The sequence below is a fragment of the Penicillium coprophilum genome, assembly GCF_028826855.1.
Source record: "Penicillium coprophilum strain IBT 35676 chromosome Unknown utg000004l_segment0_segment0, whole genome shotgun sequence".
In the NCBI taxonomy this organism is placed as follows: Eukaryota; Fungi; Ascomycota; class Eurotiomycetes; order Eurotiales; family Aspergillaceae; genus Penicillium; species Penicillium coprophilum.
Window position 1 is genome coordinate 6,238,968 of NW_026622723.1, and position 27,756 is coordinate 6,266,723.

Consider the following 27,756-nt stretch of genomic DNA (forward strand, 5'->3'; position numbering starts at 1 on the left):
ATCGCATACGATGTTTACTTACAAACAGTTCGGAGATCATCTCATTTGATATCCGATCATCTCCGACTGTGACACCGAAGAAGCACTGATCAGTGATAGGAACTAATGATGACGCATGAGCTTTAAATGCTGTCCTGATGTCAGCCAATCCTATGGATCAAACTGTCCATCGAATCCCACACTGCAGTAGATCTAAATGTGGAAAGCTGCTCGGCCATGGGGATCAATGTGGGGTTCAGGGTGTCAAATGTCAAAGCTCCTGAGTTTCTACCATTTCCGAAATTGGTACTATACCTGTGGATCTACCTAGGTCAGAAGCCAACATTCATACTCTCCTTCATGCGAATCGAACTGCGAGGTAATGAAGGCGCAGCGCAAACGACGATGACGGAGACGAACAGTAAAATCCTGAAACTCTAGGCTGTCAAGAGACTCTTGAACTCTCGATTGATCAGAACGCGACCCTTGTCTGAACACCCTATGAGTTGATCGACTCGACATATGCCCCTCTTGTTTTCACTTTCATTTCGTTTCCCTGGACAGTTGAGAGATGATCAGAACAAGGAAGGATTTGTCTCAACAGTTGACTGAGGAACAAACAGGTACCTGTAGACACTGTCTCATTTTCCATGTTAGGGCTATATTAAGCTCATCCGCCTTTTTGTGTAGTAAGGGGCATTTACTTATTGCCACTCAATTACTCCCTATGCGACAGATCCACTCAAGGCTAGGAAACAAAATGTCCAACTGAATATCGAATGAAAATTCTCGAGAATTAAATCTCCCATTCGTTGGAACGGCAGCCACATGCAATCGATAATGGTACCCGAAGAGAGCTTGTAAGGGACAATCGTTTTCCCTTGCCCCAGATCTGCTCCCGAAAAGCTTCGTTTACTTTCTCAGATACGAGGATTTGTTCGGTTTATGAGATCTGGCAATGAATTTTTGTAAATGCTTCTCATGTAAAGGACCTCATTCGCGGTATGGTTTTATGGCCCTGTATAGTATTCCGTAGCGTCTCACAACCTTCGAACCTACTGATCATGCAATTCAGCTCGTGGCAATGCATTGAATTTTTTGGAAAGATTAAAAAAAAAAAAAAAAGCAATTAAACGGTTGCGCTCGTTGATCTTTCACCAACAAGGTGTAGTCAGAAAAATCCCCTGCCAAAATGGTGCAGGCTAAGTTGACCTGTCACATACTACTGGGTGCCATCACACTTATGAATATTTGATCCTCTAGTCCTCGCAGGATGAAAGAAACATGGCTTTCTATTCCTAGCTGCCACATTATTTCAATCCTGTACGGAGTAGTGGAACACTTATTCGATCTGTACGCACTACTCCGTACCTCCTGTCAATATGCAGGGCGCAAGGTGGTATGCGTTGCATGCAGGCTGCCTTGCTTGCCGAGTTGTCATGGCAGCTTGAGACTTGAATTTCGCATTGATATAGAATGCAGAGTCTGGTTTCTGGTGAGCACTCGACTTTTCCCCAGTACTTGATGCTTACCTGAACTGCGTCCAAGTTGGCGCATGAAAAAGTACACTTGACGCCTAAAACTTTAATGACATGACAGGAAGGAGACAGATGAAGCTAGCACATAAGCCAATTGAATTATTGCTTTGTCGCAATTTTTGGCCAATGTGATGCGCCAAGGCGGTTCTATACCGACTACTCCGTACGGGGTAGTCGACGATGTCATGGGACAGAGTAGTCCATACATCTCCCTGTCATTCATCGTCCACTTATCTTTGGTTAACCATCTTACTGCCCCTATCCGGTTTTAGGTTAGGATTGGGACAGCTCGATTGAGGTACATTCTACTTTCGGCATTCCACGTGTACTAACCGCCTCTCGCGGCTTTGACGATAGTTTCGAGCCTACAGGCATCTCGACAGATTACGTATCGAACAACCATGAGAACAGCTTGTCAGGATTCTATCAATTATTGACATCAAATGAACTACAAGCCATAAGCCAAAGGCCCTTCCAGGCTATTGTGGGCTGTGCAAGCTACATGAACCAATATGTCACCTCCGTGTTCTAAATCAAGCCGCTGCTGGTTAAGATGCGACAAGTGATTATCGTTCCTTACAGCCTGCAGCCGCTCTCTTTGCCATTGTTCTTTTTCTTCAATTTCCTTTTCCACAAGGACCACTGGGATTTTGGTCGAGTCTGCAGATTGAAACATGCAATGCACATGCCCCTATTCTAGGGAAGATCATATCTCCACAAAAAGTCTGATATATGATTCATGGCAGCAACCTTGAAACTCGTAGTTGTTTGTAGTGATTTGCATACAATCATCGGATATGAGTCTTATATTGTAGGTATACCTTTTATGATGCCTCGAATCCTGTCGCAAGAGGCGAACAAATTTGTTTGAGCTTCAAATGTCACTTCTTATTTCCTACTTGGGGGGATGCCTTACACAGCCCGGGGAGGCATCGGTAACCTACTGGCCTGATTTTGAACATGTGCTGGTGTCTTAGCATGTGGACAACTGGGTGCTGCGTCCGAATTGAACAAAAGAAGGAATCATGCTTCTGTTGAAACCCAGACGAATCCACTCCTGGGGATTCATCTCTACTATGGTGATGAATTCTCTCGTTCAATCAAAACAAGACTAGTTGGCCACTTATGGAGACATGCGATGTCTTTTTCCATGATTTCTCATCTTTCACAACTTTCTCGATTTCAAGGTTAGATAGACAGCATAGAGAAAGCCGTGGAAGGCTTATTTGTGAACTGGTTATCCAAACCTGAGGGGTCGTTGTGAAGGTATAAACAAGTGCCAAAATATATATCAACAACATTAGCGTCATGGTCACCATTTGACCAACCATGTCTTCAATTTAGGGTACACTGTTGACGAGAATAATATTTAAGCCGGACAACAAGCAAATTCATGTACAATGAAAGCCTTCTGACGTGCAATTGCATGTCAAAATACGAAGTTGGTCGAATTGCAGTAGATTTGGATAGTCGATAAGATAGACCGATAAGGACGCACAGGCCACTGATCACAGAGAAATTTCCTTTCCACAACTCGGCCAATTCTTTCAAGTCGCCAAGGACCTCATCTTACCTCGTTGTCGAGCAGTGGGAATAGTCCTCATAAATAGGACAACATGGCAGATACTACTGCTGCATCCACCAAGCCCGTCCACACAATTGTGCTGGATGCTGGCCCGATTCTCAAGAATACCCCGCCGCTTTCAACCCTCCTTGCCCAGTGCGATGAAATTATCACCACCCCCCTCCGTCGTGGCCGAGATCCGCGATCCAGATGCCCGCGCACGTGTTGAGACTCTCTACCTGCCCTTCTTGAAGCAGCGATCCCCCACACCGAAGAGCTTCAATGTCATCAGTGAATTCGCTCGCAAGACTGGAGACCGTTCTGTCCTGAGTAGAACTGATATTGAAGTCCTTGCCCTTGCGTACGAAATCGAGTGCGAAAAGAACGATGGAGACTGGCGGTTAAGAAGCGTTCCAGGACAGAAGAAAATCAATGGAAAGCCACCTGTGAAGGAGCCATCCGAGGAGACTAAGCCCGAGGATGCGGAAGTGGAAGCTATCACAGAGGGAGTGAAGGAGACCACAGTCGCAGATGCCCAGGAAGAGTCTCCCAAGGAGGAAGAGACTGCTGCGACTCACGAGGCTGATGAAGTCGCCGAGGTTGCTGTTGCGGTCGCTGAAGAAGAAGAGAAGGGCGAAGATCAGGATGCGGAGGATGATGCCGATGATGACGACGGAGAATGGATCACACCCTCTAACTATAAAAAGCGTCTTGCAGATGATGAATCTGGGACACCGACTCTTACTGCTGCACCTAAGACAATGCAGGTTGCGACTATGACCACTGATTTCGCGGTAAGTACAACTCGGATGATTCTTGTCTATCGACCAATTGCTCATTCTTTTTAGTGTCAAAATGTTCTCCTACAAATGAACCTTAATCTTCTGTCTACCACCACCCTCCAGAAGATCCAGCATCTCAGAACCTTTATCAAGCGCTGCCACGCCTGCTTTTTGACTACAAAGGAGATGAACAAGCAGTTCTGCCCTCGCTGTGGTAAAGATACTCTCACTCGTGTCTCATGCACGACCACTGCCAACGGCGCGTTCACAATGCATCTGAAGAAGAATATGCAGTGGAACAAGCGCGGCAATGTATACAGCGTTCCTAAACCGATCGCAGGAAGCGCAAACGGCAAGTGGAAGGGCGGCGGTGGCCAGCGAGGATGGGGCACCGAGCTCGTTCTTGCCGAAGATCAGAAGGAGTATATTCGTGCCAACGAGGAAGAAGAACGGCGGCAGCGTCGTGAGCGTGATCTCATGGACCAAGATTATCTGCCTGGTATCTTGACTGGCGAGCGCAACAGGGCTGGCGGTCGTACTAAGGTCGGTGCTGGCCGCAATGTCAACTCGAAGAAGCGCTCCTAAATGTGCTACGTGGATGACTTTGCATCTTGATTACATGGGCCGGAGTTTTGGGGCATGGAAAGAAAAAAAGTTCACTTGGTCAATTCCGCTGTCATGGTGGTTGTCGGCCTTTTTATGAGGAATGACCATGTCTTGTCTTGTGATTTACGGTTGAACATAGAATATAGCCAATCCATAGGGCTCTTTATGAACATTTTAACAAATTCCTTGTTGATTACCTAGATTAGGTATCATATTCTCTAGAATTTCTAGGTGAAACCCCGAATAGATTATCCAAGGATAGCAAAACAAGTATGTATGGACATCTCAGCCATCCGATGCCGCAAGAAAAACACCATTCGCCAAAACATGGGCTATGCCACCCGGTAATTCATTTTTCCCAGTGCTGATACATTTAAGCCTTAACAGGGGCCTCTGCACGATGAATGTCAGTTTCAGATAGCTTTGGGAGATCATTGTTCGGGAGGAAAATGTTCGACGTACCAGCCTGCTGGGTGAGGAGAAGGTTGTAACGCTTCTTCAGGGTGACACGGTGACTGGGAAGGACGTCAGTTTCCAACTCATCCATTATCCGCCATGTACAAGGATCTTGCTACTCACCGAGAGTACTTGTCATCGGGGGAGAAGCGAGCGGGGTGGGCAGACTTGGTGACCTCGCCGTTCAGAACCTATAATGCCGAAAATTAGCCATCATTGTCGAAAGTTGAGATTGTGATCCCGGGGGGCTGCATATTCGCTGAAAAGCGGCAATCTCCCCAGCGCAAAGATTTCCGTACCTTCTTCAAGGTGTAGTTGCGCTTGCCATCGGCGTTGAGGGTGTACTGTTCGTTTGAAAGTTAGGACTGATCTCCGAATGGAGCTGAAGATTCGCTCGCTTCGATGGCGCAATCAAACATACCATAAGATGCATTCTGGAGGAAAATAGATTAGCATACAAATAATAGACCACTTGGACACGAATTAGAAACTCACTTGACGGTATTTGATGAATAGTCCTGTGTTAGTATATGCGTCGGCGATAAGTGGAGGAATTTTTTTCTCGACGAGGAAGAGCTCGGACCATACTGCTTAGTCACGGAGTGCTTTTTAAACGGAGCTTTCCACCGCGAAATTTCCTTTTTTTCTCGCACTTGACCAGAGAAGAGAAAATAATCTCTACTAAATGACACTGCGCTCTGTTGATGTGCAGAGTCATGGTGGATTTACTAATTGACAATTGATTCAGGTTGTTCATACACAAAGTCTTCTAGGTAAGATGCTCCTCAGCTCTCTAACCCTTCCTCCTTCAGCCCCATCCTTCACCTTCGGTGATGACACCATTTATTTAGCTCAGGCAGGCGACACTTTGATTTCTAGTTGCCTGTCGATGATCCGCTGAATTGACTACAACGGTATCTGAGAAGATATTACCATGACAATTGATTCACCTCGCATGTCTCCGCACAATTCGCTAACCTCGAACTTTGTGTTTAGGACTTTGAAATATCTCATTTATCCAGTAGTGGTTTCCCAGGATGGCTACTTCAGTAACAAGCATGGACAAGCCTGTGGCAGCCAAGTCGGGGCCCGCATCAGATGCTCGTCCGCCTCGTGCCCCTCGTCCTCCTAGGCCAAACTTCAGACAGATTCACCAGTTTCCTCTTCCGGTCAATGTACATCACGTTCCTCCTGTAATTCCTCATAACCCTCTTTCTCTTATAAGCGTTGCTCTCTCGTACCTCACATTTCTTATCTCCCCGCCCCGCCAAGAAGTCTACTCGGCCTACTTTGACAAAGCCACCTCATCAATCCATGTTACAGAGGAGAGGTCTATTAAAGCCTTATGGCAAATGGGATTCTTTGGCAAGGGTAGTTTAAGCCGAAGTGAGCCCAGCTGGCTGGCGCGAGAGAAAAACGAAGAGGGTTACAGGATGGCAAGACCAGTGAGGAGATTACAAGACTGCGACGGACTGAACGTCGTGAACTGAAGCTAGAGCGTGCCCGGATGGAGAAGCTGGCCATCGAGGAAAGACTCAAAGCCGAGGCGGCTGCTAGGAAATCCGGTGTTTCTGAATCCCTCGACCACGACGCTCAGTCAACCACAGACGATACGACTAATGCCACAGCGGCTGCAACCGAGAAGTTCTCCTTGAAGAAGGCTAGAGAAGCCCGAGCGCTGGAGGCACGGCAAGCGCGAGAATTGGCCGCACAAAATGCCGCTGCCGGCGAACAAAATCAAACCGAGACCTCTAACGGCAAATCCGTGCGCTTTTCACCAATCGTACAAAAGAAAGAATTCCTATCTACCTCGCCCTCGTCACCAAAATTGCCGGACTCCGTCGTCGACAGCCTTGACGCAGATGATTTCCCAAATGAGGAGCATCTTCAACTCTCCAATGAAGAGGCATTCTTCCTTGCCTACTCCCTTGGAGCATTGCAAATCTACGATGCACCCTTGAAGTCGGGTGAAGTCCAAGCGACCTCGCCAACCACCACCTCTGCCCTCCTCCAACAGTTCTGCAACCACTCCTTCCAGCCTGCCCGTGATAGCTCCGCATCCCTCCAACCAGATGATCCCTTCATGATCTCCTACACAGTCTACCATCACTTCCGGTCCCTCGGCTGGGTCATTCGGTCCGGTGTCAAATTCGGAACCGATTACCTGCTCTATAACCGCGGGCCAGTTTTCTCTCACGCCGAGTTCGCAGTCATTGTCATTCCTTCCTATAGCCACCCTTATTGGTCCGAGACGGAGGAACGGAGGAACTACACAGCAGAGAAGCAAGCCAGGAGTTGGTGGTGGTTGCACTGCGTAAGCCGTGTCCAGGCCCAGGTGTTGAAGAGCTTGGTCGTCTGCTATGTCGAAGTGCCCCCGCCAGCTGCTTCCTTGGATGATATTGGAGCGCTGTTTGGCCAATACAAGGTGCGCGAATTCCTCATCAAAAGATGGATTCCAAACCGCACTCGCGATTGATCGTCTTGATTTCTTCTTTGATCTCTCCAAGTTGGGAAATCTTCAGGGCTTCAGATACCCTCTCTGTAATTATGTTGCATTGTTTTGTATAACTGTACATATGTATTATCATTGCATAATGAATGACCCATGAATCCATGTTTCATTTCAGGTTTCCCAACACCTTTTGAAGTCATTTAATAAACTGATTTATAGACTTTGAAGTATTGACAATCACCATGCCACAATCGTGTTGTATAATGGTGATGGTGTGTCGACGGCGCTAGTCCATAAATAGTAATATTACTTCCGGTCACGTGCTACACGCGTTTCGCGTTCCGACGCCTCCATTTGCCATTATTTCTTGACGAAAGGCATCCTAAGGACCAGAGTTTCTCAAAACAAAGTTTGCCGAAGCCACTACTTCCAGCACTATGTGCTAAACTATTAAATATTGTATGTGGTCTGAAAATGGAAACCCAAGACGACAGCATCGACCTTGCAAAGTTGCAACGCGACGCGTTGGGGCTAGTATGTAACCACCTGCAGTGTGCCTTGCCCTCATTGGACTAACTCCGACATCCCCAGGAGCACGATCTATCTCGTCCGTACCTGTCGGAGTCTGCAAAAACTGGTAACCAGCCGAATCACACTCTTTGTCACACACACCATAAAGTGAACGCCGCTTCCAATGGTGACGGAGTGTGCACCGGCCAACACCCATCTCTGAAAACACCATCGAACCCCGCGAGCCTTGTGCACCAACACAAATCCTCCCCGTCTCGATCTTGGCAGCATGAAAAACTCCCAGTAATGTCTAATAAAAATGGAAATCAAGCGGGCATTGCGCCGGGCTCGCAACTCGGCAATATAGGCCCCGCAGAGGCTGCTCCTGGGGATACTCAGGTCGTCTCGCAGTCAGTGTATGACAGCATCATCAGACAAAATGAGGAGTCCATGCGACATGATTATTCACAAACGGGGGCCGATGGGGCAACATTGAGAACATTGCATGAGGGCGACAGCGGCCACATCGACCTTCTCTTCGAATTGGACGCCGCCCACCACAGAACGAACCTCTCCCAAGACGACGATGATAATGACGACGGGAGCACCATTGATCAGAACGAGTCTTCCCCAATGGTCTACGCACCGGATCTCTTCCCCGAATCGCAACGGTTTTTAGCAGAAACACCCGGGACGGCAGCGAAGAATAACGAGACAAAGGGTGGGACAGCAGAGACCCCGAGCATCTCGCGAAATCCCTTGGCTAGTGGCATCGAGTCAAGTGGCGGTCTCCTTGGCCTCAGTCAGGTGTTTGGGGCTACCCAAGTCCCGTCGTCCCCCATTGTCCACAGCCTGCAGACGGAGCTTGTATCCGATCGTCCGTCCCCCAATATCCCGATTCAACCCGCTCGTGTTGTCAATGGTATCTCATCACCGTTGATGGGCCTGCCGGTTCAGTTCATGCGAGAATCCTCGGAACCGAACATGAACTATATATCGATGAAGGAATCGCAGACAAAGCGTGATAGGACATTGGGGGAGAGGTTGACTCGCTCGGCCGACAACATCCAGTCGGATCAGAGTGACAAGGAGTTCTTTAAAGAATCAAGCTTTATAGAACGGGCACGACGACAGCGAGAAATCGACGAGGAAGCTGCGGCTCAGTTTGCCGGGCTGAGTGCTCCTGCCAGACCTAGACCTAATGGGTCTGCTATATCACAGACGTGTCCCGAGCAACCAAGAGAACGGCAAGAAGACGAGGAAACAATAGAAGCTGTTGCCAGCGAGGAAGAAACCGAACAAGAGGAAGAAATGCAAGTGCCCCGGTCACAAGAATTTCCTCAATCTTCAGCCGAAGAAGACAAAGAAAACTACGACGGACCTCCTCTGGATGCCGCTGCTGCCGCTAGTGCCCACAACCGGCTATCTCAGGTACTTGGGCTTGAGCCAATACTGAGTCCATCCCGTGTGAGGGTGGACGAGGAGCTGGAGGATGAGATAGCTCATCGAGACTCGTTCGGCTCTCGCAGTGGTGCTCAGCTGAATGGAGTCGTGCGCTCTTCCCAAGTAATGGTAAAAGACTCACAGCCGTCACCTCAGTCATCACCAGAGCGCATAGAAGTTGAAAATACGAAGAACATGATTGATCAGTCGCCTTCGCGTTCTCATGTGAATTCTCCTGCACGAGAACGTCTTCAGTCCTCCTCTCCCTGCTCACGACCGCAATCAAGACACTCAAACAGCAATACCCAGAGAAATGGCTTCGTATCGAATGGTCATGCCATTCAACCCGTTCAAAGTGCGCCACTTAACGAGAGTATACCGGCACACTCCAGCAACAACTCGGAGGAGCAACTTATAAACTCATCTCATTCCAGAGTCGAAGCGGGAATTGCGGGTAATTCATCATCGATGCCATCCCGTGTGGCTGAGACACCGATGAATCAACGTCTGAAGCATCTTGGTGATATGGCTCGATTGACGAGTATCCCAGAAACAAGTCCCAATCACTCCCAATGCAATTCCGAGACTGGGTGGAATGGCGATGGGCTGAACAACGAAGACGATGATCTTCCACCCATGTTCAATGAAGTCCCCACTATTCGGAAGAATCATATCCGCCCAGCTGGGGCAAGAGCACTCTCTTCGCCTCTCAAAAAATTGTTGTCCAGCCCGGGTGGAGGCCAGCGTAGGGCTCTGACTGAAATTGCAGCAGATCTTTCCCCGCAGGTTGGGGTAGGCGGATTTGATTTGGGAATTGGGGTCTTTACCACCGACGATCAAGAATTCAGAGCTTTGATTGATGGATCGCCAACTCGACCAAAGAAGAAGAGGCGCGGCAATAATGGCTCGAGCTACATTGCCTCCGACCCTATTATCCCTTTCACCCCTCGTGCACAACCTCCAAAATCCGTTGCACCCATTCGAGCAACACAAGAACGACCAGCTCCTATTCCCACAGAGTCAGATGATGATGTGCCATTGGTGCGAATCTCCGAAAAAGCCGTGCGAAGGCAATCAAAGCCTCCGCGACGAGCACCTGAGAATGTTTGGGAGATCGAAAATTCGCCTGAACAGCCCCTCCGTCGGAGATCAAGGATCGGCAAGATGGCTACTTCACTGCCTACGAAAGAGAAGCATGTCCCAGAAACGAGCTCCAGGCTTGCTGCGAAATCAGCACCTGCGCCAAAGGTTGTCGTTCATAATCGACAACCACCTCCATCGTCGGAACCCACTGATGCATCATCAACAATTGCCTCGGATTATGTTACTGAATCGGAGGCGTGCAGTGTAAATGACTCTCCTACCACACCTAGACCATCCCACAATCTATCGGAAAACATTATCGTTGCTCCAAGTCAGGTTCTTTCTGTCTGGATGGGCCAGAAACGGGCATACTACCCAGCAACATGCTTCGGAACACCACTGGGTGTATCGCAGACAAAATACTCTGTGAAATTTGAGGACAGTCTTCCTGTCGAGGTGCCGAAGGGTGCCGTTAAGAGATTCGAGCTTCGTGTCGGAGATGCTGTCAAAATCGATATGCCTAATGTTCCAAAGGTTACTCATGTCGTCCGCGGATTCTGTGACAAACTCAGTAGAGAAGAGCTAGTTAAAGCTGCGGATGATGGCCTTCATCCTATCACTGACATTTACGGTCACACAACTGTCATAGTCGGCCCCAAGCAACGCAAAAGTCTGCCAAATGGGGGGCTTGGCAACAGCGAGAATGTGATTAAGGTGCCGATCGCTCGTGTCTATCTCGATACTATCCTATGGAATCAACTCAAAGATCGGGTGTTCACATATCGCCCGGCGCCTGTTCAGCAAGAGAGCATGGTCCATACCCCATCCGAAAGGTCATCCGCGCCTGCTTCTCCCAGTTCTCGCTTGTCCCGCAGCATTCAGCAAGGTAGCGGCATCTTTGCTGGGATGGTATTTGCAGTCTCTTACAAGGAGGACGAAGCCTCTAAAAATCGTGTGACTAGACTGATCATCGAAAATGGTGGCACTGTATTACATGAGGGATTTACAGAATTGTTCGAGGCTTCGTCAATTGTTCCTGTTGATACTCCCATCAAAGGTGGCACCAAGGACGCAGACCTCAACCAGAAAGGTCTCCGTCTTACAACTCTTGCTGAGGATGTGGGCTTTGCATGTTTAATTGCCGATACCCATTCACGGCGAGAAAAATACATGCAAGCACTGGCGTTGAACCTCCCATGTCTGGCTGGCCGGTGGGTAGAGGACTGTGTCGCCCAAGCTCGCATCCTCGACTGGGATATCTATCTCCTCCCAGCCGGTGACTCAATGTACCTCAATGGAGCAACAAAATCCAGAGTCATGACCCCTAGCCATCCATCCACAGCCCGCCTTGCCGAAACTATATCCGCACGCACAAAGCTGCTCGCTGGGCAATCAGTGCTCCTTGTCATGGGCCGTGGGAAGGTGGAGGAAAAGAGAAAAGCCTACATATTCCTGACCTATGCCCTGGGGGCCTCTCGGGTTGAGCGTGTCCCTGATCTCGGCACGGCTAGGGCATTGATAGATTCGCAGGCTGACGCCGGTCTGTCGACTAGCTGGGACTGGATCTATGTTGATGATGCAGATCAAGCTGCTGCAAAGTCGATGTTGACACCCAAACCGAAGGCGCAGAGAATCCATTTGTTCCATGGGAATAAGCGTAGGAAGTCGATTGCATCGTCCACTCCCACGCCCCCTAATGAGCTTCAGTGTACTGCGAGGGTTGTTGGTAATGAGTTTGTTTGCCAAAGTTTGATTTTAGGTCGCTTATTTGAGGAGTGATCTCTTGTGCTAGTTCTTGATACCAATGTCATTTATCATATTTATTCTTTGATGGATCTATCTACACTACGAGCGCTGTTAACTGGTTCAACCACTTGGCTGGGATAGACCTTAATTCGTTATGCCTCCATCCCTCTAAAGAGGAATCTTTGCTTTGAATCCATGATCTCGTAGCCAAATTAGTGTTCACTAAGTTATGCTCGATCTAAATAATCTAAATCTAACTCTATCTTCGAATACGGCTATCAAATTTTACATGGTGTAAAAAATTTTGGAATACAAGGGACTTTTTGTAGGCCTTGATAAGTCCGGCAACACCTACACTACAAGGCAAATTTAGTGCTGCGATATGGTGCTACGAGGTACTATAGGACTGAGCCAATTTTAGTGCCACGCTAGTATAATTATACTAAGGACTGCTAAAATTGATAAAATACTGATTTATTGCATTTGATTAGATTATTCTTTACTTTGATATCAGTATTAGGCAGTTATCGTCACTTACTACTTGAACTGCTGTGGACTATCATTTCATGAATAGACTACAAGCTTTAGGTACTATATAGACATACAGGTGTCAAGCCTATCAATTGGGTAGGACAAAATAAGTAGGAGGCAAACGCAATGTAATCTTTCAGGGAAGCAGGGCTATCTATGTAAAATTCCCAAGCCAGTGTAAATTCTCCCGTCTGCTCAATCTTTCTAGTCTATACCTTGGCTTTCCACTTCCAGCTCCAGTCCAAAAGAGCCCATCGAGACAATATGACGCTGAGAAGTCCAACGAGCATCATGGCAGAGTAAAACCCGATGAGAACCTGTGGTGTGGTCGACTGCAGCAACTGGCCTCCAATAGGCACAGTGAGCAAGACCCCAAAAGAAGCCACGCAGTAAACGGTGCCGTAGAATCGACCATAATCTTTCGTGTCACATAGCTGGCCTGCACAAACTGGAGCAAGCGAGAGCCACCCACCAGAACCAAATCCAAAGATCGCCACTTCCGCGTAAAGGGTGCCTTCATCATGAGACCCATATGGCAGCCACACACCTGCCATGATTATGATGGTTATCAGAACCAAGGATAACAAGATATTGAATCGGCCAAATAAATTGGCAGCAAAGCCAGGGAGGACTCTCCCGAGAAGGCTCATGCTATTCAAGACAGTGAGGGAATAGAATTGCACATCCACGGAGAAACCGCTGTAACGGACATAGGATGGAAGAAGTGCAGCACATCCAAAGATTATGAACTCGAAACAAAAGACTGCCACCGCAAGAAAACATAGACGGGGTGACTTGAAAGCTGCAAGGTCAATTGTCACTCTGCTCTTGCTGCCAGTGGGTAGACGTCCTTTAACGAGTAGGACTCCCACCATGTAGCACCCTAAAGCCATAAAGGCTACGATCCGTATAGCCCACTTCCATCCGTTTTTTTCAAACAAAGTTCGTAGCATCAAGGGAATCACGGCACCACCCGCAGATGATCCTCCCATACAAATTCCAGAAGCAAGGGCGCGTCTTCGATTAAACCAGTGACTGAGAACCGCAATGGAGACTGTCGTGACAATTGCTGCCGATATGCCACCAAGAACACCCAGGCAGAGCATAAAGTGCCAATACCTCGTGCACTCTGCGAGCAGTATGTAGGAAGCGAAACTCCCAAGTGATCCACTAATCAACAATACTTTGGGTCCATATCGATCAAATAGCGGTCCAACCTGGACCCCGAGGAACAAGGTCAAGAATACAAGCACCGCAGTGATCCAGCCGACATCTCTTTCTCCATACTCGGCCAACTGGTGGGTGCTGATATAATCCTGGACAGATCCAACTATCAAAGTGTCAGTCGATGTGTCGACGAATATATTCAAAAGGAGTATAATTCATTCTCACCTGCAGTCTGAAAGCCAAATGAGGGAAACATCATGAGACATGATCCCAGCAAACAACCCCATGCATCTCGGCCACCTTCTGGAAAGGCCCAGCTGACTCCATCGGCAGGGTCCTCAAGAACAGCATCAAACTCTGCCCTGTTCTCACTAGGTTCGTAGGTGGTTGACCGGTTAGATCGGTGCATTCTCTCACTTCTCTCTTACTCCTTTAGTCCTGTGATGAGATTGAACGAGAAAGATAATGAAGTAAAATCGCCGTCCAGTCACGTGGCTCTATACATCGTGAGTTGGGTCAGGTGGGTCTGGTCCTCTTGTGGTTCGTGCTTTGATTGGTTGAAACACTCCAGTTCCGACGCAACCAATCACGAGCCAGACCTGATTGTATGTGACCTTGGGAGGACTCGCGGCTGATTAGCCTCGCAACCACTTGAGTCAATCGGTGGACATTCTATCGGCTGCGCCAAGAATCAAACTCGATTATATAAAATATCTTTGGGTCTCGGCTCGTCCGGAATCTGCATTTTCATCTTTCAGTCAATGTGTATCGTTGGCAGGCACAGCGCGAAAAGTATTTCATACTCATAAGCCGTCCCTCACGATGAGTTCCAACGTGATCCCATGATGAAGACAGCAAAAGCAATAACCCGACGGAATACTCGGAGTGGCTGTCTGACCTGCAAGTAAGTTCTCAGGAGTCATTATATCACGGGCACGCTAAAAATTCTTCAGGTCTCGGTATGATAGAAGACATGTCATATATCTCGTTCTGAGGACTAACATCAATAATCAGGCATGTCAAATGCGATGAGCAAAAGCCTGCTTGCTTACGCTGTGTCGGCACGAAGCGAATATGTGAGGGCTATCTCATTGTACCGCAATCCGTCTCATCCGAGAATGAGCTTAGTGACACAGAACGCCGAGCATTTGCATTTTTTCGATCGCGCACTGTTCACAGGGTGTTTGGCCAGCAGGATGCAGGCGATTGGATTTCGGTATTTCTTCATTTTGGACATAATGAAGCATCAGTGAAACATGCCATTACAGCGCTGGCCTCCTTGCACGAAAGTCTTGAGCCTAATGATGCGTCTACCTCGATTCGAAAGCCTCCGAGCCATGCCAGAAAGACCGCGGAAGTTTTGGCCCTCAAATATTACATTGAAGCCATTAAATCTTTACAGTCTGATTCTCTCAATATGTCTTCGAAACCTGATCTCACGATGATCTTGTGCATTATTTTTATCTGCTTTGAGCAATTCAGAAGTGGTGATGCTTCGTGTATAGTTCATTTGACTGCCGGACTCAAGTTAATTTACTGGTGGAGATCATATACCAACGCCTACACCAAGCTGAAAGAATATTCTCGGCCAATTTTGGAGCTGATGAACGAGAAGATTACGCCTGTCTTGCAACGTCTGCGCGTCCAATTTTCCTTGTGCATGGACTCCCGTCACGCCCTCAGCAATACTGGCATCGAATTATGTCTGCCTGCTCCGGCTATCCCATCATCATATACGTCGTTGGACGTTGCTCGAAGGGATTTTGACCGTGGCATGGACTATGCTTTCTCCGTGCTTGAGAAAAAGCAGGTCACAAACTGCCAGCAGCCCAACATGAGTCCAATGACAATTTTACGACGCTGGAAAGATGCACTGGATGCTTCTGATTTTGTAACAGAGCCTGCTGAGCTTCGGGACTGCATACGCAAGCTTCTAGAGCTTTACTACCATACCTCGGTCATAATTACTGGGACGTATTATACAGCAGAAGAGACAACCTTTGACGACTATCACGAAACATTTCAATTTATTGTCACCCTCACCGAAGAGATCCTCGAGATCTGGAAAGTGACCTCTCAACAATTCAGTCTCATGTTCAGCTTTGATCTTGGGATCACACCGCCAATGTTCCTTGTTGCGTCACGTTGCCGTGATTCTCAAATTAGACGGAAAGCCATCCACTTGATGTTCCAATCAACTTTATATCGCGGTATTTGGCGTGATCAATACTCCGGGCTTTGTGCTCAGCGCATCGTGGAGCTTGAAGAACAGGGATTGAAGAGAATTGGAGAATCTGTATACGTCCCAGAGCAACGACGTATCAGGAAAATATCTGCTGATATCCAAGAGGAGAAAGGTCAAATTGTGATGCACTTTGTCCGATGGCCTTACATACCAAAAGCGGAAATAATGTCCACTTTCATCCCACTGAGGACCATAAATACTTGATGGAGCACAATATTTGGCGGCTTTGGACTGATGTATTCATGAATGAAGCGGTCAAAAAATGCCAAGAATCAAAACTCGTGCCAACAGCGTAGCAAGGCACAGATGGTCACATGGATTGCTATCTGGACTAAGGTGACGGACATCTGGTGTATTCCAATGTATAGAGCAAACGGCGGACCTGTGAATTAGTTTTGCCTTTTCTGATTTAGCGCCTCAATACACTGTCTTGTAATCTTTCCTAGGACCACAGCGCAGGCTCCTAGAAAGGCTTCTAATTGGCCTTTAGGAGCCATAGTATATCTCCTAGGGGTATTTTTAGACCTAAGAGTCAGAAGCTTCATATAGAATCCTCCTATGTCCTTTCGCTCCTAGGAGGTAGCTCCTTCGCCCCAGGAGCACAATACCACTTTACGCTATAAGAGGCTACGGAATTAGCTTTTTACCCTTACGATCTATCTAACGAAAGATATCCAGTGCCACTAGTCCACCACGCCTAATTCTTTCGGAACTAGTACTATATTTCTCTTTACAAAATCTTTGGTTTGATATCGTTATAGAGGCACTACACTATCGAGGTTATACTAAGGAGATACAGCGAGAGACGCGGTGACCAGGATTCAATGCGTGTCATTTTCTGTTTATGTAGGTTACAGAATTACAGGTGCGTGCGCGCCGAGCATTGCCCTGCTTATATGCTCGTGTGGAAAAGACAGGCGCGATCTGGATCATACATAAAATTGCTTAGCATGAAAGTGCCTATACATACCGTCTGAAAAGTCTGGAAACAGCTGGTGTAATATGGGCTTGTAATCATTTCATTGGATACTTCGCGGTTATGCCTCAAATGATAGTTGAAAAGACTCCAAAAAAAGACGAAGGGAAGATTTATGGTATGTAAATAGAAAATATCTATTAGAAGACAGTCGGGAAAAATGCGGTAGTGGCCTCAGATTTAGATGGTATGATCTTGCTCATGCTTGGAACTGCTGGAAATCGAGATGGTTGATTTTGATTTGCCTTCCCTCTGTATGCAGGATGCATATAAAAAACAAAGGGGAAAATAATCCTGAATATCACCCAAAATGACCTCGGGAGCCCACCCGACCACTTTCACTCAGCGTTCTTGTGCTTGAACAACTTCAATATATGCTCATTGCCACAAGCAGCAGCGTGATCCAAAGAAGTTCGCTGCTGAGCATCCTCAAGCATAGGATCCACACCCAAGCCCATAATGAAGTTGAACCAACTGACTAGGTTTTCCTTATCATCTTCAATATCACACTCAGAAACACCAAGGGTATCGTGCACCTTCCTGCCAGCAACTACATGAAGCATCGACATCCCCGCGTGATTTCTCGCATGGAAATCCACACCAAGATCTTGGAGCAGGCGCAGGTTGTCATTGTCGCTGGAGCTATTGCCAATGTAAGACCACATATCAGATCGTAATCTGCCCTTCGCAAGACAGTGCATGAGTGGAGTGTCGCCTTTCTTGTTGCGTGCGTTGATGTCCAGCCCGAGGGCCAAGAAGTGCTCGATGCGTGTCTTGTTATCAGATGCTCTTGTGCAAAGAATATGGAGAACTGTATCACCGTTTGAATCAGGCTGGTGCAGATCTGCTCCGTATTCAAGTAGTAGATCGACATGTTCGAACTGTATCCATCGTTTGCGAAGCGCATAGTGGAGCGGAGTATCACCGGCTTCATCCCCTAACTGCACAATGCTAGGATTCTGGTCAAAGAGAGCCCGCATGATGCTGATATTGTCCTCGGTGGCTTGGCAGGCTATGAGTGCGTGAGCCACGGTCTTGCCAGATTTGTCTTGGGCGGTAATGTCAGCCCCGCGGTCGACAAGCTGTCGAATTGCTTCAGGTTTACTAGTACAAAGGATCAACGTTCTGCCTTTGTCGTCTCGACATTCCAGTTGGAGATCTGCCAGTTGAAGCAGTGGCTCAAACACCTTCGTTCTAGTCAAGATCTCATGGATGACAGTGAGGGTTTCGGGTTCCCATTGATCTTTGGAACCAGCATGCAAATCGTGCGAGTCCGAATCGTCGCCATCACTGAAAGAGTCATGCTTTACTCGATGGAGCTCAACGAAGGTAGCGTATGGGTCTGCACCATTCCGAAGAAGCGCTGTCATCGCGTCCTTCCGAACGGAAACAATATCAAACTCCTTGCAAGGTACGTCATCAAGGGATTTTGAAGTTGCCGCATAGAAAACAGGATACTCCTCAGCAGCTGGAATTATGGTGTCCGCACGTGGGTGAGGTCTTACTCGACTCTTTGGCGCGGGCCGCCGCATGTTGGCGACATCACTACGGGAGAGGTAGAGCTCCAACAACTCAACATTGCAAAAGTCAATGGCGGCGAATATAGCAGTAGCAGTTATTGCAGCGCCACGAGATAAGAGCAACTTGATCAAGTCAATATCAGCGCCAGCCTTTGACAGGCAGGTTTCCCCACTGGCGCTGACTGCGTTGACGTCTGCGCCATGATTCAGAAGGATATCCACAGCATCTTTGTAAAAGACGCCCTTGGACTTGTTATAGTCTAAAGCGATATGCAAAGGTGTTTCGCCCTTGTCATTACGCACCTCCAGGTCCGCGCCCTTGCTGATGAGGTACGGCAAAGCCTGATGCACGTTCCACCAAGTTTCGCCCTTAGCGAGGTCATGTAGCACGGCATGATCCAACACGGTCACATAATCGTCATCAACATATCTTTCTTCCCTGCGCTTTGCATCGATGTTCACACCCAAATTTTCCACGAGTGTTCGGACCACTTTCATATTTGGCAAGTTGCGGTGGCATGCGTGCATCAGAAGAGGCACTGTCCTAGCACTGGAACGGATACGAGAACCAGAACGGGAACAGGAATTCTCGGTATGTTCGCACCATTCGTGGTCATCAAACTTCAGAGCCTGCTCTGGAGTACAGAGACGATCTAACAATTCTGAAAGACCATCATCCACAAGACAGTGGACAATAGAGATATGGGTGTAATCTAGCTCGAGGGGGTCCGTTTGTGAAGCCAATTCTTCGAATAGACCATATTGCCGAAGACGAAGATACTGAACCATTTGTAAGAAGAGTAAATTTATGCTTCCATGGTTTGTCTTCATCCACTCGTTTCGCCTCTTTTCTTCCTTTCTGAGGGACGATATTTCGGCTTGAAGCCGAGCGTTGCACATGACAAAGTCGTTGCCCCCCGGGCCCTCTATCAGGTTCATGTTAGGGAACACACGATTCTGGAGCCGTAGTAAGCATTCCGCGGTATAGTCACGTTGATTAGATACTGCTTCTTGGAATGCTTCCCGAAGCGAGTCATTGTCCGCAGAAAGGTTTTTGCTGTGCAGTACCAATGAAGTGAGAATCTCATCTAGACGCGTCGAGCTTGAACCACCCTCGCCACTATTTGATCTCCATTGAGAATCCTTGGATCCCTCCTTGGAGTCATCTTGCGCCGGTGGCAAACTTCGGATACCAAGCCAGATGCTGGCGGTCTTGAGGGCCTTGACGTCCTCGATTTTGCCTATTTTCTGCCATCGTACTTGTTCCATTTCAAAATTGACACATGCTCTCAATGGAGTGTATCCATCCTTGCCCGGCAGAGTGGGATCTGCGCCGGCATTTAACAAAAGATCGACAGTCTCGGGTCGACCAGAACAGCAGGCGAAGTGAAGTGCCGTGTCTCCTTCCACGTTTTTCTGATTGATGAAGGTGTTCCGCGTTTCATCGTCAAGGCCAATCATTCTAGAAAGAAGAAGACCAACTATTCCAGGTTTTCGGGCTCGAGCTGCGACATGGAGAACCGTCATGCCTTCTTTCGTAAAGGCAAACATATCAGCCCCAGAACAGAGAAGCCCAAACACATTATCTTCTGACACAGCAGCAGCAATATGCAAAGGCTGAATCCCGTCTATATCCCGAGGACCTTTGTTCTTGCACTCTCGGAGGACATACTCAAACGGCGTCTCGACAGAAGGTCTCCTGTCACACTTATTTTGGAAGGACATTTGATGCAAGACTGTCCACCCGTGGGAATTAGGACGGTCAATATCAACCCCCAGACTTTTGAGATGTTTGAAATTTGACGGGCTGTTCCATCTACGACTTGCGAAAGCGAGCTCAAGGAAAAGCGTATTGCCTTCATTGTCGGCGACTGAAGGGTCAAAATCCATCATCTTTATCAAAATGTCTAGAGCTTTAACTTGACAGACCAATATGTGGAACAAAGTACGGCCCTTGTTGTCCCGTGTGTCCAGTCGGGCGCCTAGGTCGATAAGGGATTTGGAAATTTTGGACATGTCCCCCGAATACCTGGAAAGGTTCCTGAAGAGGGTTGTTTGACCCTTCAAATCCCGGATCTCAAGATCTGCACCTGCCTTGACCAGCTTGGAGATTATTTCAAGTTTGGTGTCATCCCTCATTATATGCAGTGGCGTTTCGCCCTTATTGTTTTGAAGATTCGGATCAGCGCCAGCGGACAGCAAAGCCTCAAGAACAGTATCTTTAGGATACTGATCGAGAAACACATGGAGAAAACTATTACCGTCCGGTTCGGTCAGATTTGGGTCCATGATGTACTTCAGAATCTCAATTACGCTTTCAGAATTGTAACCACGAAGACGACTGAACAAGGGTCCGCCGTTGCTCTCTGCCATCAATCTATTGATATCAACAGCTGCCGAATCAATCAGGATGGGAAGCAGTTTTTGATCGGTTTTTCCATCGGTGTGTAGTATCGTGGCTCCACTATCGGTTTTGGCGTAAGGGTCCGCCCCTGCCTCCAAAAGAAGTGGAACAATATTTATATTGTTTGCGCAGGCGAAATGCAAAGCTGTCTTTCCATCATTTTCGGACTTTGTATGAACATCAGCGCCAGCTTGGAGGAGGACTGAAACACATTCCAGTGAGTCCTGGCAATCTTCGATACGGTTTTTAATCCCACTCAGAGCATGTAGAGCAGTGAAGCCCCTGGGCTCTTCTCGTTTTCCAGGGGTTTTCCTTTTCCTTGGAATATGCATGCGAGAACCAATGCCCCCAAATTCGTCCACGGGATAGAGACAGCGAGTGTTGGGATCCGCCCCTGCTTCAACAAGAACCTTGATCGTATCCAGGTCGCCGTTCAAGCAGGCTTCGAACAAAAGTCCTCCTCCGAAGTGTGACTTCATATCCACGACACTGTTTTGAAGAACGAGAGATACACATGTCGCGTGTCCTGAGCCCGAAAGCCAATTGAGGGCCTTCTCAATGTTGGCCTCTGAGAGATAGGGTAGAAATTCAGTTACTGCCTCGAGGTGACCTTTGCGACATGCGTACATCAATGGAGTATGACCAACTGATGTAGGCGCATTGCCACAGCGCCTGCCTGGAGTATCTTGTGTCTTTGGTGTCATTGGATCAACACCAGCAGCAAGCAAGGTTTTGACGACATCGGCGTGGTTTTTCCTGGCGGCCTCATGAAGAGGCTTGTATCCTTGGTTCGCTTCGCCGTCCGGATCTGCCCCGTTCTGGATCAAAATTTGTGCAACATCTCCATGACCACCAAAGGCAGCCCAGTAAAGAGGTGTATCTCCATTGTGGGTCTTGACACTTGGGTCGACGTTGCCTTTTTGGAACAAGTGGGCGGCGTACTGGGCCAGCCCGGCTTTGGCGGCAGCATGAAGCGGAGTAACACCTTGAAGAGAATGTTGCGGCCAATCGATGTCCAACCAAGCGATGAACTGTTTCTTGCTCTCAAAGAACTCGTCAATGACCGAGTAAAGTGACGACAAATCCATCCCAGTCAAGGCGGCACGGCGAGTATGGATGTACCAATTGTTCGCTGCATATTCAAGGAATGGGAACTTCAGGCGAATTTCAATTTGCTGGGCCTTTTTAGGATTGTAATAATTGTCACTGTCTTTGCGTTTCTTGACATTGATGCTTTCTAAGCAGCCACACATGAGATAATCCAAGCATGCAACAGCAAGTCGATGATTAGTTGGACCGGCCTCCAAAATTGGGAAAATTAATTCATTAATGACAGTCGAGCGAGTTAGCCCCTTGAGGAACTCAGTCAAAGAATGGTGAACGACCGAGACGGTTTCGTCATGAAGAATCTGGAGCAAGGGGCCACAAGCTGCTCGGACAAAATTCTTGATCTCTTTCAAGCTAGATGTCTCAAGTGGAGTATAAGTGGCTTTGATCATCTCAGCGACCTCAAGAAGTCGAAGAGGGCGAGTGGCATGTGTGATGGACTGAAGAATAAGCATTTGGAGGTCTTTCGGAACATTGGAGTGATCTGAATGCTCGCGTAGTAGCCTATCATACATCACGTTCAGGTTGATAGGCAAATTGTTGAGCACATCTCCAGCAACGGCCCCAGGTTTCGAAAATGCATCCATTGAAAGCCTAGCATATAAGAATAAACCATTCGCTCGACCGGGAACGGCTTCAGTTATGCGAGTCCAATACTCCTCCGGCACGGGTAAGTTTCGCAGTCGGTGCTGCACGTAGGCAGCGATATCGATATCGACAAGCTTATCATCCATGTGTAAAACGGGCACCGGGAATAGTCTCAAAGGCGCTTCCACTGCAACGACTGGGCGTGACAACATCAAAACCTTGAGGTTGGCAGGGCGCCACTGGCCCAGTTCGACTAAAGCCTGGAGGAAGTCATCATTACCTTGGTCCATTTCGTCCAAGGCATCGACGATGCAGTATGCCTTGGGGAAGGCAGTAAGAGCAAATCGGATGCTTTTCCACAGATCATTGGCAGCTACGCTATCGACAGAGAATCTCTTATCGAGGTAATCCTTCTTTAACTTGGCCTGTAAGCTTGGACTGAAGGGGATGAGTTGGCAAAGCCAGTCCCGCAGCACTGCGACTGGTTGATGATTTGCATCGATAATCTGTCGAAAGAAGAAAAAGAGCACTGGGACGTTCTCTTTACGTAGTTGGTGGATGATCGATGCAGCCATAACAGACTTTCCAGACCCTGGTATGCCTTTGATCCACAGCAGACCGTTCGTGTCGCTTTGATGCCACCGCTGATATGCGTCTGTAGAGATAAGCCATTGGCCTGTACCCGGCAGATACGACTCGAGGTGCCGTGAAAATTCAGAGCCCTCGAGATCATAGGGTGTTGGCTGCAGCCACTCTCTGATCTTCTTCAGATCAGTTGCCGGGAGAGGCAGGATATTTTCTTCGTTGAAATCCTGGACATCGCTCGGGCTGACCATCACAACATCAGAGCCCTCTGAATCTGAAAGTACCATGATGGGCCAGATTTATTTTACTCCGGTGGGTAGTAAGAGATATTATCCGTTGAGCTCGATGTGAGCTCAAGTCAAGGGAAATTGAAAAAGGGGAAGTGGCCCTTGGGGCTGACTTATATATTTGCTCGGACCTCAACCTCCTCGATTGTTCCTAGTTGGGGCCGCACTAGATCACAAACAGGTCTAGTGGCCGGCGGATTTTGCCGAGATTTGCCCAAGTTCATGACTTACTCGGCGCTCTCTGGCGCTGGTTCTGCAGGTCCAGGTACCTCGATGCGGAACTCGTCCCCATTCAAAACTTCGATGAGGACTCCCGCTTCAGGTGGTGGTGGAATTGATCCGCTCAGCAGCTCGTGTGCTCGAACTTTCCGCCCGTATAGCTTTTTGTTTGCATCCGCTCGCTCTGCAAGAACACCACCCTCGACTGTCAGTCCGCCGTACAATCCACGGGTCTTGGAGTAGGCGAATACTCCAGTTGCGCCCTTCGTGCCCACTACTCCCCCAGCTTCTGCACTCCGACCAACGGGCCCAACAGCCATGGAAATGTTTCCACCCAGAGTCAAGTTTCCCGACTGCATGAATGTCTTCACTGCGTCATCAGTAGTCAGGACGAACACAAAATCCGTCAATTCTGCGCCAAACTGACCGCCGGCGCCGAGGCCACCCATTGCCATGGCTGACGGTGCGGACCAGCTACCATCTGGGAGACGGGCAACAATCAGTCCCGAGCCAAAGCGGACAGAGCCGAGAAATCCAACTCTGAGCGCTGTGAATACGGCGATGCCCTGGCACAGAGTGAGTCGTGACTGATTGGGCTGTTTCTTCTCAAGGTAGCTCCTACCTTGGCTCCCACGAATATCTTACGCGGAATTCCTCCATCGATTTTGAGTCTCGGGTTGATGAAAGATTCGAGAATTGCAGCCGCCTTTTTGCATTCGCCTGTGGGCCGTGGTCAGCCGTGAGTCAGCCATGTGTAGCACGAGGGATAATACTGGATAGTGAGGCAGGCAACGGGTTGTGCAACGGGTTCTTCATGATATCTTTTCTCTCACTTGATGCTCTTTGTAACAAGATGTCTACGTCTAGTGTAGAGTCAAGTCCAGCCTTTAGTACTCAGCATAGGCTTCACAATTGTGTGAAAAAAAAATATAAAATGAGGTTTAGCCCCCAAAAATCTACGCAATTCAAGTGAAGGCTTTTCTTACCAAGAAAATCGCACAATCAGGGGCTGGAGAACTCAACTTGCGCACGGACATTTCGCGGGTTGGTATACTTCGCGGTCGGAGCAGAAATGGACTGGGAAATATGTCGGATTTCCAGATCATTTCGATACTCAAGTCCTAGCTCCATACCTCTCCTCTCCCTGGTGACATGCCAATTATGTTCTAGTGGGTTGATTCGGAAGAACTAGAGTGCCAGCTATTGAGGACCTTCTACACAGGAATGCAGTGTGATATATCCCCGTACTTGGCCAATGATCAATGACAATCGAGTCAAAGTATTGTTTTGAAATCTTGAGCTCGACGTTTGGTCATGTGAACGTTGAACTCGTTCGCTCTCCCTAAGATATACCGAATGAGCGCTGTACATTATCCAGGAAGCGTTTACCGTTCGTGCAGCTTAATATATATCACGAGCCAAAGGCAGCTGGGCTGAGAAATAACAAACTCTCACGGAACATCTCATTCCCTGCATTCCCCAAGGATGGACAATCTTCTGAGGGAGCCGACGTCAGTGCAACTGTTGCAATGGTCCGATTGCGAGTTGTACATAATGGCCGTGTCTCGTTGTAACATGCGGCCACATCTTGTCTCAAGCTCCCAGCGGTTGCACCAATATTCCCCATGCTCTTCCAGACCGCTCTGATACTGCTCACACTCCAGGCGAGTAGTGTGGCATCTGGGCCTTTGAAACGACGAGGGATTCCCTTCGCCGACGCAGCGTTCGATTATGTGGTCGTTGGTGGCGGTACCGCTGGAAGTGTGATCGCGACGCGACTAGCACAGAACGGCTTCGATATTGCCCTGATCGAAGCTGGAGGCCACTATGAGCTCGAATCTGTGGCTGAGTTTCCTCCAGCTGATGTGCTTTCGACAGGATCAGATCCTGCTACCAGCGCACCGGAGGATTGGGGTTTCGTGACCAGAGATCAGCCGGGTGTTAATAGGCGGGCAATTCATTTTGCCCGAGGGAAATGTCTTGGAGGATCGTAGGTATTTTCGAACTCGGTACAACAGATCGAAGCTCACTCCTCTGCAGGTCGGCGTTGAACTACATGATCTATCAACGGTAATGCCCTGTGGGGACTGAGTGCCTGCGGCTTGACTGACTGGGACCATGCAGTCCGACACGCGAGTCTATGGATTTATGGGCAACTTTGGTCAATGACAGCAGTTATCGATTTGATGAAATACTCCCATTTTATAAGAGGAGCGTCAATTTCACGGCCCCAAACACCAAGTATAGAGCTCAAAATGCTTCCGCTGGCTATAATGCCGATGCCTTCGACTCGGATGGTGGCCCATTGCAGGTGTCGTATGCTAACTTCGCCGAGCCTTTCTCGTCATGGATGAGCCTCGCTATGGATTCTATCGGTATTGATCAAGCAGAGGACTTTAACATGGGTACTATAATGGGAGCCCAGTATTGTGCATCGACTATCAACCCGTCCAACGAGCTCCGAAGTAGCTCAGAGGAATCTTTCTTATCCAAGATCATGCCTAATTCATTGACAATTCATGAGCATACTCTTGCCAAGAAGGTGGTTTTTGATGGAAACAAGAGGGCAACAGGAGTTCAAGTCGAAGGTCCGCCAGGCAACACGATCACGCTTTCGGCATCGGAAGAGGTTATTATCTCTGCTGGTGCCTTTCACTCCCCCAGCTCCTCATGGTGTCTGGCGTTGGTCCGGCCGATCAACTGCAAGAGCATGGAATTGACATTATAGCCGATCGACCAGGGGTCGGTCAGAACATGTGGGATCACACGTTCTTTGCTCCTTCGTACCGAGTGCGGGTGACAACATTCACTAAATTTGCTACTGACCTGCTATACGCGGCTGACCAAGTTATCGAAGGCTTAGTCGCTAAAACTGGATTCTTGACAAGTCCAATCGCGGATTTCCTAGCATGGGAGAAGATTCCGTGGTTCTTGCGCTGGACTTTCTCGCCCGAAACGCAGAGTGAATTGGCCAAATTCCCAGCTGACTGGCCTGAAGCAGAGGTGAGAGAACTCTCCCTTCACATACTACGGAATGTTGCTAAAATGCAATTGTATAGTATATGTCTGGCGCAGGCTATATTGGTAACGCATCAAACCTCCTAGCAATCCAACCAAAAGATGGATACCAGTACGCCTCAATCCTCGGCATTCTTATCACCCCTATGTCCCGGGGAAATGTTACTTTGCAGTCTGCGGATACCTCCGATCTACCAGTGATCAATCCCAATTGGCTCGATGATCAGGCTGACCAGGAAGTTTCTATTGCCATGTTCAAGCGAATTCGCCAGGCTTTCCAGAGTGAAGCTATGCAGCCCGTGGTTATCGGCGAGGAGTATAATCCCGGGCCACACGTCCAGTCTGACGATCAAATCCTCGAGTTCATCAAGGACAATCTGATGACCATATGGCATCCGAGTTGTACTTGCAAGATGGGAACCTCCGGTGATGACATGGCTGTGCTTGACTCCCAGGCTCGGGTTTATGGTGTGGACGGACTGCGTGTAGTTGATGCTAGCGCCTTTCCTTTTCTTCCTCCTGGTCATCCTCAGTCGACGGTTTGTAGGTTTCTCTCAGTTATCGCTCTGAACTGTCGAGTGCTAACTGTGTGTCACAGATATGCTTGCCGAGAAAATCGCAGACAATATCAACCGGGGTTCCTAAGTGCCTTGTTTGAATTCAAGGGGGCACATGGAGAAGGGTGGAGCGGTTTGAGATATCTCGTTCTGAATTGGCATTGGGATATCAAGGGTCATGTTTGGTTTGTTGGGTTGTGTTAGCGCCAACTTTTGGAAACATACTTTATATGTTAGAATGCCTCTTCATTTGGGCTTGATTATGGCAATCCAGTGTCAAGATCTCTCCTATGAAAAGAAATATGAAAAAAGAAACATACACGTGGGAAAGTTGATGGGTAAATGCTCTTTCTATAATACAGTGAACACCAGATACAAATCCTCATATCGCTA

At 48.2% G+C, this 27,756-nt stretch overlaps 9 protein-coding genes across 9 annotated transcripts; 5 read left to right on the forward strand and 4 right to left on the reverse strand.

Annotated features, from left to right (window-relative positions):
• Positions 1 to 3,242: 3,242 nt before the first annotated feature.
• Positions 3,243 to 4,448, forward strand: N7500_006784 (rRNA-binding endoribonuclease; the record flags this gene model as incomplete). The annotated part of the gene is made up of 2 exons (XM_056677928.1): positions 3,243 to 3,875; positions 3,930 to 4,448. The coding sequence occupies 2 exons, from the start codon at positions 3,243 to 3,245 to the stop codon at positions 4,446 to 4,448; spliced, it is 1,152 nt and encodes a 383-aa protein (XP_056532928.1).
• Positions 4,449 to 4,768: 320 nt separating this feature from the next.
• On the reverse strand, positions 4,769 to 5,643 carry N7500_006785 (H/ACA ribonucleoprotein complex subunit NOP10; the record flags this gene model as incomplete). The annotated part of the gene is made up of 7 exons (XM_056677929.1): positions 4,769 to 4,862; positions 4,932 to 4,984; positions 5,049 to 5,116; positions 5,225 to 5,269; positions 5,347 to 5,359; positions 5,421 to 5,577; positions 5,616 to 5,643. 7 exons carry the CDS (start codon positions 5,641 to 5,643, stop codon positions 4,843 to 4,845), a joined length of 384 nt encoding a protein of 127 aa, XP_056532929.1. The 3' UTR covers positions 4,769 to 4,842.
• A 789-nt stretch (positions 5,644 to 6,432) lies between these two features.
• On the forward strand, positions 6,433 to 7,401 carry sen2 (tRNA splicing endonuclease subunit SEN2; the record flags this gene model as incomplete). The annotated part of the gene is made up of 1 exon (XM_056677930.1): positions 6,433 to 7,401. One exon carries the CDS (start codon positions 6,433 to 6,435, stop codon positions 7,399 to 7,401), a length of 969 nt encoding a protein of 322 aa, XP_056532930.1.
• A 450-nt stretch (positions 7,402 to 7,851) lies between these two features.
• N7500_006787 (chromatin-binding protein RAD9) lies at positions 7,852 to 12,192 on the forward strand (the record flags this gene model as incomplete). Its single annotated transcript, XM_056677931.1, has 2 exons — positions 7,852 to 7,911; positions 7,969 to 12,192. 2 exons carry the CDS (start codon positions 7,852 to 7,854, stop codon positions 12,190 to 12,192), a joined length of 4,284 nt encoding a protein of 1,427 aa, XP_056532931.1.
• Positions 12,193 to 12,899: 707 nt separating this feature from the next.
• On the reverse strand, positions 12,900 to 14,266 carry N7500_006788 (putative MFS monocarboxylate transporter; the record flags this gene model as incomplete). Its single annotated transcript, XM_056677932.1, has 2 exons — positions 12,900 to 14,020; positions 14,083 to 14,266. 2 exons carry the CDS (start codon positions 14,264 to 14,266, stop codon positions 12,900 to 12,902), a joined length of 1,305 nt encoding a protein of 434 aa, XP_056532932.1.
• Positions 14,267 to 14,702: 436 nt separating this feature from the next.
• N7500_006789 (Zn(II)2Cys6 transcription factor domain-containing protein) lies at positions 14,703 to 16,306 on the forward strand (the record flags this gene model as incomplete). The annotated part of the gene is made up of 2 exons (XM_056677933.1): positions 14,703 to 14,761; positions 14,872 to 16,306. 2 exons carry the CDS (start codon positions 14,703 to 14,705, stop codon positions 16,304 to 16,306), a joined length of 1,494 nt encoding a protein of 497 aa, XP_056532933.1.
• A 1,110-nt stretch (positions 16,307 to 17,416) lies between these two features.
• On the reverse strand, positions 17,417 to 23,569 carry N7500_006790 (uncharacterized protein; the record flags this gene model as incomplete). Its single annotated transcript, XM_056677934.1, has 1 exon — positions 17,417 to 23,569. The coding sequence occupies one exon, from the start codon at positions 23,567 to 23,569 to the stop codon at positions 17,417 to 17,419; it is 6,153 nt and encodes a 2,050-aa protein (XP_056532934.1).
• A 227-nt stretch (positions 23,570 to 23,796) lies between these two features.
• N7500_006791 (uncharacterized protein) lies at positions 23,797 to 24,243 on the reverse strand (the record flags this gene model as incomplete). The annotated part of the gene is made up of 1 exon (XM_056677935.1): positions 23,797 to 24,243. The coding sequence occupies one exon, from the start codon at positions 24,241 to 24,243 to the stop codon at positions 23,797 to 23,799; it is 447 nt and encodes a 148-aa protein (XP_056532935.1).
• Positions 24,244 to 25,413: 1,170 nt separating this feature from the next.
• On the forward strand, positions 25,414 to 27,451 carry N7500_006792 (GMC family oxidoreductase; the record flags this gene model as incomplete). The annotated part of the gene is made up of 6 exons (XM_056677936.1): positions 25,414 to 25,778; positions 25,829 to 25,858; positions 25,913 to 26,417; positions 26,453 to 26,791; positions 26,848 to 27,349; positions 27,405 to 27,451. The coding sequence occupies 6 exons, from the start codon at positions 25,414 to 25,416 to the stop codon at positions 27,449 to 27,451; spliced, it is 1,788 nt and encodes a 595-aa protein (XP_056532936.1).
• Between the last annotated feature and the right edge of the window lie 305 nt (positions 27,452 to 27,756).